The sequence below is a fragment of the Octopus sinensis genome, linkage group LG11 (genome assembly GCF_006345805.1).
Source record: "Octopus sinensis linkage group LG11, ASM634580v1, whole genome shotgun sequence".
In the NCBI taxonomy this organism is placed as follows: domain Eukaryota; kingdom Metazoa; phylum Mollusca; class Cephalopoda; order Octopoda; family Octopodidae; genus Octopus; species Octopus sinensis.
Genome location: NC_043007.1, coordinates 22,499,816 through 22,516,497, shown reverse-complemented (window position 1 = coordinate 22,516,497; position 16,682 = coordinate 22,499,816). Strand labels below are relative to the sequence as shown.

Here is a 16,682-nt window from a genome sequence, read left to right as displayed (position 1 = left end):
TGCATTTTGTCCCTGGAAAACACTATTTTGAGCAACTCAGTCAACTTAGCCGTATACAGGTGCCACGGGGAATTAAAGTTCATTGGTGTAGGCAGTAGATACATTACTACTACCAAGGGTTTCATTAGCTTACAATATTGATCTTAATTCATACCAAGGGTGTTGTAAAAGCAACAGGAAATTACTGAAGGGGAGTCTTTTAACGGTGTCCCAACAAACCAGTAGGTTATGAGGTTATAACAAAACACAAATTTAACACCCTTCAAATTTTTTAGTAAAAAAAAAAAAAGACATAAACAGCAAACCTTCTGAAGTTCTTCAAGCTGTTGGCGCTGGTCTAGTATTTTCTCAACTTCAAGGTCCAGCTGCCGTTTCTTCTCCTCCATCGAGTCATGGTTACCACTGCCAGAAACAGAAGACAGTTTCGAATAATTTCCCCTTACCACTACCATCACCATCACCATCAACATCATCATTCCCACCACTGCCACCATGGAGGCACATAGCCGAGTGGTTAGAGCAGCGAACTTGCGGTCAAGGGATTGCGGGTTCGAATCTCAGACTAGGCGATGTGTGTGTTTATGAGCGAAACACCTGAGCTCCACGTGGCTCCGGCAGAAGGTAATGGCGAACTTCTGCTGACTCTTTCGCCACAACTTTCTCTCACTCTTTCCTGCTGCATCTTGCAGCTCACCTGCGACGGACCGGCGTCCCGTCCAGGTGGGGAACCTATACGCCAAGGAAACCGGGAAACCGGCCTTTATGAGTCAGGCATGGTTTGAGAAAGAACAAACAACCACTGCCACCATAACCATCAACATCAAGAATAACAATAATCAGAAAAGGAAACTTTGATGGAAGTTTCCTTTCTGATTCACATGAAGGTGAGGTCATATGAAGCCGAAAATAAGGCAAACTGATATTGCCCTTCAAAACTACTTCATTTTAGGTGCCAAAACTCTTTAAATTTGTGACTTTCTGCTGGGCTCCAAGTTTGCATAATATTACAAATGAGATGATCATGATTAGAATTAAAAAGAAAAAAAAGAATATCAACAAAAATTTTTTTAAATACTAAAACATATATGGATGCATTGTAATAATATAGTTTAAAATTGTACGCTGTCACCCACCCACCAAAAAAAAAAAAAAAGACAGTGGCAGGTGAGAAAACAACAAATAAGGTGTATTAGTTTGATGCTCAGGGAAAATGGAAGAAGTCTTTGATGTTTCAAACCTATGCTCTTGTACAGAAGGGAATGAAGAAAAGAGAAATGGAAAAAGGAAAAAAAATAGAGAGAAGTGTGTCTGGATTAACAGTTCCATATGTTGAATATGTTTGTGTGTGGGGGGGAGGGCTTGAAATTATACAAAGAATGAAAGACAGGTGAGAGAACAACAAACAAGATGTATTAGTTTAACGCTCATGGAAAATGGAAGAAGTTTTTGATGTTTCAAACCTATGATCTTCTACAGAAAGGAATGAGGATGGGAAACAATGGAGAGAGGAAAAAAATGGAGGGAGAGAAAAAGATGTCTGGATTAAAAATTTCACATATACATCAAAGACAAACTATGAACCAGTGACCTTTTGGTCTGCTATCAAGCACCATAATGACTTAAACAGACACTTGTTCTCAATGTAATATATGCACACTCACTCAGCATCATCATCATTTAACATCCGTTGTCCATGCTGACATGAGTTGGATGGTTTGACCAGGCCTGGCAAGGTGAGGGGCTGCACCAGACACCAGTCTGATTTGGCATGGTTTTCTATGGCTGGGTGGGGCAAAATGATCTGACACATTTGTAGGTTTAATAACATTTTTTTCATTCTTTTCTCTATTTCGCTTTTATTAAGCCTACAAATGTGTCAGGTCATGATGCCACCCTGCTGGCTAACAGAAGAAAGAGTGAGAGAAAGTTGTGGTGAAAGTGTACAGCAGGGATTGCCACCCCACCCCCTGCCAGAGCCTTGTGGGGCTTTTAGGTGTTTTCACTCAAAAAATACTCATAACGCCCAGTCTGGGAATTGAAACCGTGATCCTATGACTGCGAGTCTGCTGCCCTAACCGCTGGGCTATTGCGCCTCCACACTAACCAATATATAAACACACGCATACACACATGTACACACAGAGATATCTCTTCCAGAAGGAAACAGAAGGTTTTACCTGTTAATTCGAGGCAAGGAAGCACCACGTAGTTTACGCTGAGCTTGAGCAATTTCCTCGTTCTTCCTTTTCAAGATTTTCTGCTGCTGGAGGTTACGCTGTTCCAGTTGCTTCACACGAACTTTCTCTCGCTGCATCACTCGCTGGGAAAAAGGAGAAATGATAAATACAGCCAAATCTACAAGACGAAGGGTTGGGACATATTCATTGCCTAAGTTCATCTTGACAATGTTATGTCTCAAAATTGCGAAGGATAAGCTGAATCAGTAACATGAAGAAGAGAATGCCTCATACAATGCCTGTATTAAGTATAACATTTATATTAGTTGGACGGTGTTCTCATCTTGATTGCTGTTTTCTCTACGTTTTGGTTGTTGAGCACTCCAGCCTTCTCCAGGTGTCTTGTGCTGAACTCAAGTTGTTGTATCAGAATTTTGAACCCAACCCTTTATTGAATTCACGAGGGTACTCTGTTCTCATTCAGCTCTCTGCAGGCATAGCATGGTAGATCAAACCAGTATGATCACAAGCTCAAATTCTTAGCCTCCACATCAAACCATGGTTAGTGGAAAGAACATGCTGAGACCTTCCTCCTTATTTAATTCTTTATTTCTAAGACAAGGAATTATATTATGTATTCTTTTTATATTAGTCAGACGGTGTCCTAATCTTGGCCGCTGCTTTCTCTGTGTTTAGGCTGTTGTACACTTCAGCTTTCTCCAGGTGTCTTGTGTTGGACTTAGTTGTATTGGAATTTTGAACCCAACCCTTTACTGGAGCCATGGCAGTACACTGTTCTCATTCAGCTCTCTGTAGGCATAGCATGGTAGACCAAACCAGTATGACCACAGGTTCAAATTCATGGTCCCCACATCAAACCATGGTTGATGGAGAGAACATGCTGAGACCTTCATCCTGCAGTAGACTAAACATGGACAATCCAATCCAATCTGACCCTTCACATAATTAGGCCATAAAACTGCAACAAGAATTTCCTTCCCTTACCATGGTTTCTCTAGAGATGTTCTATCAAACTGAGTCAAACACACCAACCATGTAGGACCTGCAGAGATCACTGATACTGCTTTATCATCTCTATCATATAAAACAAGAAGCCTGTGGGTCTGGGGACTGACTGGTTTACGAGACTGCTTTGCAACCACATGGTTTCATGTTCAATACCACTTTGTGGAATCTTGGGCAGGTATCTTCTACTATATTCCTGGGCCAATCAATGTCTTGTGAGTGCAATTGATACACAGAAACTGTATGGAAGCCTATGTGTGTGTGTGTGTGTTTGTTTGACCCCACTATCCACCACTTGACAAACATGCTGGTTTGTTTATTTGCTTATAACTAAGCAGTTCAGAGGTGGAGGCCTGTGGCTAAGCGGTTAGGATATTTGGCTCACAATTATAAGGTCATGAGTTCAATTCTTGGCAGCATGCTGTGTCCTTGAGCAAGACACTTTATCTCATGTTGCTCCAGTCCACTCAGCTGGCAAGAATGAAGACTACCTGTACTTCAAGGGCCAACCTTGTCACATTCTGTGCCATGCTGAATCTCCCTGAGAACTATGTTAAGGGTACATGTGTCTATGGGGTGCTCAGTCACTTGAACATTAATTTCATGAGCAGTCTGGCCTGTTGATCGGATCAGCTGGAACTGGTGTTGTCCTAACTAACAGAGCACCAGTTATTTTAGCTGTTTGGCAAAAGCGACAAACAGAATAAGTACTGGGGTTGATTCGTTCAACGAAACCCTTCAAGGTTGTGCCCCAGCATGGCCACAGTCCAATAGCTAAAACAAGTAAAGGATATTTTGTTGTCTGGGGAGAATCGTATTGTCTTAACTCTTTTGTTACCATATTTTTGTTGAGATGCTCTGTGTTTCTTTCAGTTACTTTAAATATAACAAAGAATTTAGTACAATAACTTTGTTATCATTCAGCTAGTGTTAGGAACATAAATTGTGACTAAGGTTTGGTGGAAGATTTTAATTCAAAACTTATGAAAAAAAGACATTTGTACTACAGGGCCAGAGGCAGTTTCAGCTGGGTTGATATCAAGAGTGTAAATGCATTATTATCTAACACACTCACCGGTTCAATTTCCTCTTGTAGTGTGATGGAGGAAAAAGACGACAGTAAAAGAAGCAAGAGGGAGAAAGAAATACAGAGACCTTACCTGTCGACCTCGGCGGGATGAGCGATCACTGTCAAGACATAAACATGTCCTTGCACGCTACTGTCTTTCATCAAACTCCCCAATCATGCTTTTTGCCCACGCATGCCCCTATACCTCTTCTGCCAGCCCTTGCAGTCTTCACTTCCATTTGCCTCATCTGCAATCCTCTCCACCAACACCACATAGCTCATCACAGCCCATAACACCACAAACACCACACCACTCATTCATTATTTATACATATCTTTTATGAAAATAATATTCAGAAACTGATAAAAGTTAATTTGAGGTTAAACATCCACCCACTAAAATTAAGACAAATAGTAGAAACAAAAACAACAACAAAAAAAAAGCACAAAACAAAGCAAAACTAAATCTTGAAACTTTACCTCTATTTTAGATTTCTTGTCATGTTCTTCTTTTAATTTTCTCTGCAAAGTCTCATGTTGTTGCTTCATTTTCAGTACAGACAGTTTCAAGTCTTCAATTCTGTCCAATTAAAGAAGGAAAAACTTTTGAGTAAGGGCCAAGGTGTGCTTCTTATTAAGTAATGGGAATCTTTTATATTTCACTTGTTGCGGTCTTTGGACAGTGGCCATGCTGGGGCACCGCCTCGAAGACTTTTAGCTGAACAACTCCCGACACCGAGAGCATCGACGGATGTTTGAATGTGCATCCAGGGTCAGCGATTGCGTAGGAAGTCGGAGACAAGAAACAGGAAGAAAGAGTGAGAGAAAGTTGGAGCGAAAGACTACAACAGGGGTCGCCATCCCACCCCCTGCCAGAGCCTCGTGGAGCTTTAGGTGTTTTCGCTCAATAAACACACACAACGCCCGGTCTGGGAATCGAAACCGCGATCCTCCGACCGCGAGTCCGCTGCCCTAACCACTGGGCCATTGCGCCTCCACTTCCTTTGCTGCACTTGTTGCTGTGCCAAACCCTGAATTAACATTGGTGTGAATCATCGTCAACTTACTTTTTCTCATTTTGTGACGTAATGTTGGCAACTTTGACCGTTTCCTTCTGTTGCTTCCTCAAAGTAGAGATCTTCTGTTCAGCATCCTCAATCTTCTTCAAATACATCCTGCAAAGATAACAACACAGCGGTACTAAGTTAGATAACTGACGATCAGTGAACTACAACTAGTGATTATATAACTAAGTAGCCTCCCTTGTTTGTTGCACACAATATAATATAATGAAATTATTTTATACAGTGCTCAGGTGCACCACAACTTGTCAAAAGTGCGTATGAAGCATATGCAGTAATGTACAAATGTCTGGGAAGTGAACAGTGTATGAGTCAGATACATGCTTGCGTCTGTATGGAGGGGAGAAAATCAGGTGTAGTGTTAGCGAATCTCAGGAAGCATGGAAGTTTTGAAGGATGCAGTGCTCCGACTTTTGAAGGATGTATGTATGTATGTATGTATGTATAATAGTAATAAAATTATTGTATACAGTGCTCAGGTGCACCACAACTTGTCAAAAGTGCATATAAAGCATATGCAGTAATGTACAAATGTCTGGGAAGTGAACAGTGTATGAGTCAGATACATGCTTGCGTCTGTATGGAGGGGAGAAAATCAGGTGTAGTGTTAGCGAATCTCAAGAAGCATGGAAGTTTTGAAGGATGCAGTGCTCCGACAACTAATAACTGATGCTGGCAGTTTGTCCCATGCTTCAGCAACTCTTAGTGTGAAAAAAATGTTTCCTAAAGTCATGGGAGCTGTGCTGTTTTCTTTGTAAACATGTCCACGGGTGTTAGACAGTTGGAGTTTGAAAAGGTGCTCAGAGTTATTGTTTGTAAGATGGTTAATAATTTTATGGGTGTCTGCCAAATCAGCTGCCAGATGTCGGAGTTTCAATGTATCCATGCCTAGGGAAGTAAGGCGTTCAGAATATGGCAAATGCCTGATGGAGGGTTTCTCTTGGTTGCATGTCGCTGAACGTCTATACATCTATTCGCGTTTATCACGAAGGTTTAGTTAAAAAAAAGAAGAAAAGTGATTAATTAATCAGTGATAAACGAATCACACCCCACACTAGTGAACCTTCCACTGTTATGGATTTATTTGATCGTCTCTACCTTTTCATATACAGAATGCACTCATCTGTGTCATTTGTTAAGATCAGGGGCCTTTGTATTTTTTCTGCCTCACTGGTCCCCTGTTGGTGAGTGTAAGTATATAAACCCTAATAAAAAAAAAAATGTAGCCTCACAGCATGGTCATGTAAACACAAGTAACAAGCCTGTGTATCCTGGGTAGCTGAGCTTTGTGGGTAGTTGCTGGGGTGTGTTTCTTGCAGTACAAGGAGAACCTTCAATCACCAGCCTATGTTACCATAAATCAGCCCCCTGTTAAGTGTAACACGGTTCACAATAGTTGCAGGAGTGGCTGTGTGGTAAGCAGCTTGCTTTCCAACCACATGGTGCCGGGTTCAGTTCCACTGCATGGCACCTTGGGCAAGTGACTTCTACTATAAGCTCAGGCTGACCAAAGCTTTGTGAGTAGATTTGGTAAACGGAAAGTGAAAGAAGCTTGTTGTATGTATGTGTGTATATGTATATGTATATGTATATATCATCATCATCATCATCATCATCATTTAACGTCCGTTTTCCGCGCTAGCACGGGTTGGACGGTTTCGACCGGGGTCTGGGGAGCTCGGGACTGCCCCAGGCTCCAGTCTAGTCTGGCAGTGTTTCTACAGCTGGATGCCCTTCCTAACGCCAACCACTCCGCGAGTGTAGTGGGTGTTTTTTACGTGCCACCTGCACAGGTGCCAGAGGGGTCTGGCATCGGCCACGTTCGGATGGTGCTTAGAAATATAGGGGAGCACCAGTGGGAGGGATGGTTCAGAGGACAGGTACTAGGCAAGTAGAACGTAGGATACCGAGAGAGGGGTAATGCATGGTGAAATAGCGTATTGAAGAGGGGGCTTCAAATAGTAGACACCTATAATGGTGGTGGGGCGGTGCAGAAATATAGGGGAGCACCAGTGGGAGGGGTGGTTCAGAGGACAGGTTCTAGGCAAGTAGAACGTAGGATATCGAGAGAGGGGTAATGCATGGTGAAATAGCGTATTGAAGAGGGGGGTTCAAAGAGTAGACACCTATAATGGTGGTGGGGGGGTGCAGAAATATAGGGGAGCACCAGTGGGAGGGGTAGTTCAGAGGACAAGTTCTAGGCAAGTAGAACGTAGGATATCGAGAGAGAGGTAATGCATGGTGAAATAGCGTATTGAAGAGGGGGGTTCAAAGAGTAGACACCTATAATGGTGGTGGGGGGGTGCAGAAATATAGGGGAACACCAGTGGGAGGGGTGGTTCAGAGGACAGGTTCTAGGCAAGTAGAACGTAGGATATCGAGAGAGGGGTAATGCATGGTGAAATAGCGTATTGAAGAGGGGGGTTCAAAGAGTAGACACCTATAATGGTGGTGGGGGGGTGCAGAAATATAGGGGAGCACCAGTGGGAGGGGTGGTTCAGAGGACAGGTTCTAGGCAAGTAGAACGTAGGATATCGAGAGAGGGGTAATGCATGGTGAAATAGCGTATTGAAGAGGGGGGTTCAAAGAGTAGACACCTATAATGGTGGTGGGGGGGTGCAGAAATATAGGGGAACGCCAGTGGGAGGGGTGGTTCAGAGGACAGGTTCTAGGCAAGTAGAACGTAGGATATCGAGAGAGGGGTAATGCATGCTGAAATAGCGTATTGAAGAGGGGGGTTCAAAGAGTAGACACCTATAATGGTGGTGGGGGGGTGCAGAAATATAGGGGAACACCAGTGGGAGGGGTGGTTCAGAGGACAGGTTCTAGTCAAGTAGAACGTAGGATATCGAGAGAGGGGTAATGCATGGTGAAATAGCGTATTGAAGAGGGGGGTTCAAAGAGTAGACACCTATAATGGTGGTGGGAGAAACGACATCCGGTATAGTTGGAGCAAAATAGAGATATTCGGTATTGGTGGTGGTGGTCGCACCGCGAAGAATTGGCAGCCAATTTCTATCAGCCCTGTAAGGGAGAATAGATCTTAAATATCTATAACGATAACTAGTGAATTATACAGAATATGCAAAAACGAGGCGAGGCTGAAATAGTAAACAGAGTGGCGTCTAGGGGGATCAGAATAATAATAATTAATAAATAATAATAATAAATAGAAATACGGGATGAATTAAAGTTCAAGGATTTCTTATCTTGGGATCACTTCGTTTACGGACAGTCTTGGCAAAAGGAATTCGGAATCAAGAATGAGGCAGGTTACTAGCTTAAGTATGCATAGGAGTCCAGACAGACAATGTAAAAAGAGGGGGAGAGAAGGGCGCGAAGAATCGGCAGCCATTTCTATCAGCCCTGTAAGGGAGAATAGATCTTAAATATCTATAACGATAACTAGTGAATTATACAGAATATGCAAAAACGAGGCGAGGCTGAAATAGTAAACAGAGTGGCGTCTAGGGGGATCAGAATAATATTATTTATTAATTATTATTATTCTGATCCCCCTAGACGCCACTCTGTTTACTATTTCAGCCTCGCCTCGTTTTTGCATATTCTGTATAATTCACTAGTTATCGTTATAGATATTTAAGATCTATTCTCCCTTACAGGGCTGATAGAAATTGGCTGCCGATTCTTCGCGCCCTTCTCTCCCCCTCTTTTTACATTGTCTGTCTGGACTCCTATGCATACTTAAGCTAGTAACCTGCCTCATTCTTGATTCCGAATTCCTTTTGCCAAGACTGTCCGTAAACGAAGTGATCCCAAGATAAGAAATCTTGAACTTTAATTCATCCCGTATTTCTATTTATTATATTATTTATTAATTATTATTATTCTGATCCCCCTAGACGCCACTCTGTTTACTATTTCAGCCTCGCCTCGTTTTTGCATATTCTGTATAATTCACTAGTTATCGTTATAGATATTTAAGATCTATTCTCCCTACAGGGCTGATAGAAATTGGCTGCCGATTCTTCGCGCCCTTCTCTCCCCCTCTTTTTACATTGTCTGTCTGGACTCCTATGCATACTTAAGCTAGTAACCTGCCTCATTCTTGATTCCGAATTCCTTTTGCCAAGACTGTCCGTAAACGAAGTGATCCCAAGATAAGAAATCCTTGAACTTTAATTCATCCCGTATTTCTATTTATTATTATTATTTATTAATTATTATTATTCTGATCCCCCTAGACGCCACTCTGTTTACTATTTCAGCCTCGCCTCGTTTTTGCATATTCTGTATAATTCACTAGTTATCGTTATAGATATTTAAGATCTATTCTCCCTTACAGGGCTGATAGAAATTGGCTGCCGATTCTTCGCGCCCTTCTCTCCCCCTCTTTTTACATTGTCTGTCTGGACTCCTATGCATACTTAAGCTAGTAACCTGCCTCATTCTTGATTCCGAATTCCTTTTGCCAAGACTGTCCGTAAACGAAGTGATCCCAAGATAAGAAATCCTTGAACTTTAATTCATCCCGTATTTCTATTTATTATTATTATATATATATATATATATGTGTGTGTGTGTGTGTGTGTCTGTGTTTGTCCCCACACCATCACTTGACAACTGAAGTTGGTGTGTTCACATCTCCATAACTTAATGGTTCAGCAAAAGTGACCGATAGAATAAGTATTAGGCTTACAAAGAATAAGTCCTGGGGTCGATTTGTTCGACTAAAGGTGGTGCTCCAGCTTAGTTGCAGTCAAAATGACTGAAACAGATAAAAGAGCAAAAGAATATGTGTCTCTATAAATATATATATCTTTTAGCTGCTTCAGTCATTGGACTGTGGCCATGCTGGGGCAAAACCTCCAAGTCAATCCCAGTACTTATTTATAAGTATTTTATTGGCCCTTTTTGCCAAACCACCAAGTTGTAGGGACATAAACAAACCAACACAGTTGTAAAGTGGCCAGAGTGGAGAACAAATACAAACACACACATACATATATATATGACGGGCTTCCACATAGTTTCCACCTACCAAAATCACTTACACGGTATATTGGTCAGCCCAGGGCTGTAGTAGAAGACACTTGTCAAGGTGCCACCTGTTAAAACTGCTTGTAAAACCATACGGGAGCTTCTTGGTCAATCATCCATCCATCCATCCATCCCGGAAGAGAACATACATACATATATGAGTGTGTGTGTGTGTGTGTGTATATGCGTGCGTGTGTGTGTATATGCGTGCATGTGTATGTGTGTGTGTGTGTATACAGGGTGGCTCAAATTTCACAAATAATTCACTTATGCTCCATTTTAAATGTACGATACTTTAGCACCAAAAACGGCAGATATCTATATATCATCATCATCGTCATCATTTAACGTCCATTGTTCATGCTGGCATGGGTTGGAAGGTTTGACTGGGCTGGCACACGGAAAGGCTGCATCAGACTCCAGTCTGATTTCGCATGGTTTTCTACGGCTGGATGCCCTTCCTAACATCAACCACTCCGAGAGTGTAACGGGTGCTTTTACATGCCACTGGCACGGGATCCATTTGTATGACACTGGGGTGCATTTCCATGCCACTGGCACAGGTGCCAATTTGCGTGACACTGGTGTCTGCCACGACTGTGATTTTGCTCAGTTTGATGGGTCTTCTTCTCAAGCACAACATGATGCCAAAGGTCTTGGTCATTGCCTCCATGCGGCCCAACACTCATATATATATATATATATATATATATAGCATATACGAGCAAAACGCACACCCGTCCAATATATGGTGCTGAATAAAAAGCAATCAGTGTTTTCTTTTCATTAAAAAATAATTAAGCATGCCTTTGTTTCAATAAAGCTTTCGGTTTTGTTAAACGAAGTTAAGGCAAAAAAAAACTTCTTGAGAAACCAAATAGTCTTTCCTTCCTTCATGCCATGTTTGAAGAAAATATCTCTTTTGCATCTTACTTTTTTGGTCTCTTAAATATACTGCATTTTGTGGCATTATTTCAAGCCAGCCCGTTTTTTTTGCGCAAACTGCATGTGCATTTTTCTCGCATACGCGTAGTATCGATCGCAACAGCTGATGTACATGCACATACAAATGCATGTTCCCATGGCTTTATCGATCACATTCTCACCTGGAATCGATTTTTGTAATTTTTTCAAGACTTATACATGCCCTGATACCGTCGGTATCTACATATCAAATTTGAGTGCAATCAGATGGAGGATGCCTGAGATCCTAGAAGACACACACACAGCAGACAGACAGAACGGATTTTATATAATAGATATGTACGTTGGTGTGAAAAAATCACATATCGCAAATAAAAAAAATGCAATTAAAAGAAAATTATTAAAATTTCAGCCTTTTTTGTGACTTCTGGGCTACCCTGTACATGCATGCATATGTACATAGATATATGTTGTGTGTGTGTGTTGCAACAAGAAGCTAACTTACTTTTTTTCGTCGGTCTCATCACTCTGTCCCCTACCTTCCAAATCCTGCAGATTTCGTCGGGTTTCAGACAAATCCTTTTGCAATTTAACCATTTCCTAAAGAGAAATAGATAAGAATCAAAAGTTGCTGTAATACTTGATAGATAAGGTGGCAAGCAGAGCAGGCAGAATTGTTAGCATGCTGGGCAAAATGCTTAGCAGCATTTTGTCCATCTGTACGTTCTGAGTTCAAATCCCATCACAGTCAACTTTGCTTTTCATCCTTTCAGAGTCAATAAAATAAAAACTGGTTGAATACCAGAACTGATGTAATTGACTTGACTTACCGCTTGCCCCCAAAATTTCTGGCCTTGAGCCAAAATTTGAAACCGATATTTTACAAATATTATTGAGTTTTAATTGCATCCAATAAGAAGTTAAATGACACAAATGATATTGTGTTGTTATTGTTGTTGTTCTTTAGCCACAGGCCGACTCATGATCAAAGGTGCTTTTACATGCCACCGGCATGAGGGCCAGTCACGCAGTACTGGCAACAGCCACACTCAAATGGTACTTTTCATGTACTACCTGCACAGGATTCAGTCCATCGGCACTGACAACAACCTCACTCAAATGTTTTTTCACGTGCCACCAGCACGGGTGCTAGTAAGGCGATGCAGGTAATGATCACACTTGAATGGTGTTTTTAACGTGCCATCGGCATGGAGGCCAGCTTGTGCTCTGGCAACGATCTCACTTGTATGGTACTCTTAGCACTCCACTAGCTTGGATGCCAGGATTTCGATTCCAATTCACTTGCCTCAAAAGTCTTCGCAAGCAGAGTTTAGTGTCCAATGAAGGAAAGGCACGCAAGAATACGTATTTATATCACTCAGCAGGACAGCCTTTTGTTAAGATGGCAGGGAGGGATTTTAGGGAAATTCTACTGGCTTGCAGGGTTTTTTGTTTTGTTTAAATTGAGACTACATAATTGAAGTTCTGTGATTGTTGATGGCAAAAATTGTAGTAACGGTGGTGGTGCCGCAAATACAACCATTTTATGTGTTTAGCGAGACCTGCATCAGTTGTTGACTGCCATGACACTGCATCCTTTAAGGCCCTCATGCTTTCCGAAATCCGCCGAAACTACACCTGATTATATATAGACTTTAGATGAGTTGTAGTGCACCTGAGCACTGTACACAATTATTATTATTATTATTATTATTATTAAAGGTTTAGCATCTCCTGATTATGACATCATCATAGCTGGTGCCACTGCCACCAGTTTAGGGCTCTAGTTTGGGAGTTTCAGGGTTTCGAGGAGTGTGGAACACCTCTGAATAGACCTGTGCCCAGGTCTGTTCTGACCTGGAATGTAGTGCTAGTCAGGGCCCCAATTATGGGCCAGAAGATCACTCACAGATATTCCAGCAGATCCAGGCATATGAGGCCCTTCAGCTATGGAACTGGTTACCCAAGAGAAGGTAATTCCATACAAATCCTGCATCAACAGGACTCATGGCACTTGTTACACCAAATCAATACAAGTATGAAAGACAAGAGAGTGGGATTGGCTCTGCACAAACCATGTCCACTATAATAATAATATTCATCATGCAGGCTGTTCAGAAAAGCAGGACACCAATACCTTAACAATTTCTTCTTAAATCCAATAGCAATAGGAAAAGGGGCAATGGGGACAGGTAGATGATACTACTGGATACCTCCAGTTTTGATTCTGTACACAGGCAACCATAGGGTCTGAAATTTTAAAAGGTCTGTTTCTTGGAGGTCCCTCAAAAATACTAACCTTTCTTCCTTGATTAACCCTTAAGCATTCAAATTACTCTGTCAAATGTAATACTTATTTATTCATAATGTTTTGAATAAATCATGCGTTATTCCGTAGCTTCAAGATTTTAATGATGCGAGTGTTTATTTTTAGAATGACATTGTAAGGTAGGTGTGAGAGGCTGGATCTGGCTGGTTTGAACATAAAGCAGATAGAATATTTGGACCTAATTAGAGGATTAGATAGACAAAATAAAAAAAAAAGGAAGATTTGTTTAAGAAAGTAAAAACCAAAGACAAGTGAGAAATGAACCAACCTTTTCCTGTTCCTTAATTTTCTGTACATATTGTCTGTTTAGTGATGTCGCATCTTTACCTTTCTTAACAAGTTCTCGAATAAACTGTTCTTTCATCCTGAAAGACAAGGAGAACAAATAATCCGTTTATTCTTTTACTTGTTTCAGTCATTTGACTGTGGCCATGCTTTAGTCGAGCAAATCGACCCCAGGACTTATTCTTTGTAAGCCTAGTACTTATTCTTTGTAAGCCTAGTACTTATTGTATCACTCTTTTGCCGTTATGGAGATGTTACGAGGATCTAAACACACCAGCATCGGTTGTCAAGCTATGGTGGTGGTGGTGGTGGGGAAACACAAACACAAACAAACACACACACGCATACATACATATACATATATATATGTGTGTGTGTATATATATATACGACGGGCTTCCTTCAGTTTCTGAGACCAAATCCACTCACAAGGCTTTGGTCGGCCCGAGGCTATAGTAGAAGACACTTGCCCAAGGTGCCATTCGGAGGGACTGAACCCAGAACCATGTGGTTGGTAAGCAAGCTACTTACCACACAGTCACTCCTGCACCTAAAAAAAGCCACAATTACATCGGCCGGGATAAGCATATAATTTGCTATGGAATTACTTGATCTGCTAGAAATAGCAACCAAATCTCCTTTATATCAAATCTTACTGTCTTCTAAAAAAAAAAAGGACAGGTTGGATAATGTGGTCTTAGATACACTGTCCTGATCATGACCATTTAACATCCACTTTTCCATAGTGCACCTGTTTCTGTCTTCATTCCTGATTTCTCTCTCTCTGTCCGGCTGGGTAACCTTGTGCTTCCTCTACTGTAAGACTCCTGTCTCTGTCTCACTGTAACTTTTCCTCATCCAACACAAGATCAACTCCCCCAATGCCCCCTCCCCTCTCAAAAGTTTTTTTTTCTTGCAAGTGCAGGTGCCACTTAAACGTACCCAGTTCACACATAAAAAGCAGTGGAGGAGGAGGAGGAGGAGAAGGAGAAGAAGAAGGAGAAGGAGAAGAAGAAGAAGAAGAGGAAGAGGAAGAGGAAGAGGAGGAAGAAGAAGAAGAAGAAGAAGAAGAAGAAGAAGAAGAAGAAGAAGAAGAAGACGACTTTGGAGAGAAATTTCAAAGACACTGAAAAGAAAGTAAGAACTGAAAGATCGGAAATGGAGCCTACCGGATATTAGAAGCCAAATTGGACAGTTTTTGGTTGGATTCAAGCATTTTCGCATCTGCTTCTGTCATCTCATTCTGTGGTTCCTCTTCAATGGAACTGGACGAAGACAATTGTTGTCTACTCCGTGTGATGGACATTTCAAGGTGTTGAATGGAAACTTCACATGTGATGGCATCTAATCAACAGAAAATAATTTTCTTACTAAAGAAGTTTGCAGAATTTCTTCACTTGCCAGCGTCACCTCAACGGGCCCCCGTGCCGGTGGCATGTAAAAAGCACCATCTGATCGTGGCCGTTTGCCAGCCTCGCCTGGCCCCCATGCCGGTGGCACGTAAAAAGCACCATCTGATCGTGGCCATTTGTCAGCCCCGTCTAGCACCTGTGTAGTGGCACGTAAAAAGCACCCACTACACTCACGGAGTGGTTGGCGTTAGGAAGGGCATCCAGCCGTAGAAACATTGCCAGATCAGACTGGGCCTGGTGCAGCCTTCTGGCTTCCCAGACCCCAGTTGAACCGTCCAACCCATGCTAGCATGGAAAGCGGATGCTAAATGATGATGATGATGATGATGATGATGATGATGATGATGATGAACCATTTTTATCAATCTGATAAGTTCCCATCACTCCACACAAAGCATAGACTGGTTTCGTTTTTCTCTGGCATGGGGAGGAATGGAATATACAAGAAACTTTATGGCTCACAACGGTCATTTTGATGCATCTTGCATCGGTCCCTCGTAGGTGGGATACTGTACAGTTGGTTGTGGTGCATCCGTCGGTGCAGACACATCTCCTCAGGTGATGTTATATGGGATATCTTGTTAATAAACATCGTTTCACTTGATTTTAATACAGCATGCTACCAGTAACCCTGTGTGTGTGTGTGTGTGTGTGTGTATATATATATATATATATATAAAACCAAGAAAAAAGCAACAAGAATGGATCGACAGATTAGTACAATTGTTTCATACTAAAAACATTTAATTTCAAGCTGCAAATATTTGCAGCTTGAAATTAAATGTTTTTAGTATGAAACAATTGTACTAATCTACCGATCCATTCTTGTTGCTTTTTTGTTGGTTTTAATCACTCCACATGATTTTATGGTTAATACCATAAAGAATCTTGGTGCATCTAAGTTAAGTACCATATTCATTTGAATTCATTTGAATTCTTTTGAATCTTAATTGTTTTTGCTGAAATTATATATATATATCACCGTGATCACCGTGACCGACCAGGCTATCAGATGTTGCTACATATCGCTGGTCACAATGCGTTTCGCATTGTTTTAGCCTTCAAATGACGCCACCCCCGCTGGCTAAGCAAGCAGGCCAACACACACACGCACACACACACCTATGGGTCTGTGTGTGTGTGTGTGTACATGTACAAATAGCGTAACTGCATATGGCTGCATTTGTATATATGTGTGATGATGTGTGCATGTGTGTTTGTGTGTGAGTGCACGTGTGTGTGTGTGTGTGTGTGTGTACATACATGAATACATACCTTGGTCGCAAGAAATCTCTTTAAAAGTGTCCTGTTGGTCTGACCTTAACTTTCCCACTTTAAATGTCGACCGCCGCTTGATTTCAGAATGATTTCTGCGGA

General features: G+C 41.6%; 1 protein-coding gene across 2 annotated transcripts in view; it reads right to left on the bottom strand.

Moving 5' to 3' along the window:
* LOC115217059 (kinesin-like protein KIF27) overlaps positions 1-16,682 on the bottom strand; it is a 103,044-nt gene that overhangs the window by 19,518 nt on the left and 66,844 nt on the right. For both annotated transcript variants that reach the window (XM_029786642.2, XM_029786643.2), the window contains 8 exons: positions 16,581-16,675; positions 15,063-15,237; positions 13,877-13,973; positions 11,785-11,879; positions 5,340-5,447; positions 4,753-4,852; positions 2,178-2,320; positions 306-402 (listed from right to left, as the gene is read on the bottom strand). In XM_029786642.2, coding sequence (XP_029642502.1) covers positions 306-402; positions 2,178-2,320; positions 4,753-4,852; positions 5,340-5,447; positions 11,785-11,879; positions 13,877-13,973; positions 15,063-15,237; positions 16,581-16,675 — 910 coding nt within the window. The remainder of the gene's footprint in view (positions 1-305; positions 403-2,177; positions 2,321-4,752; positions 4,853-5,339; positions 5,448-11,784; positions 11,880-13,876; positions 13,974-15,062; positions 15,238-16,580; positions 16,676-16,682) is intronic.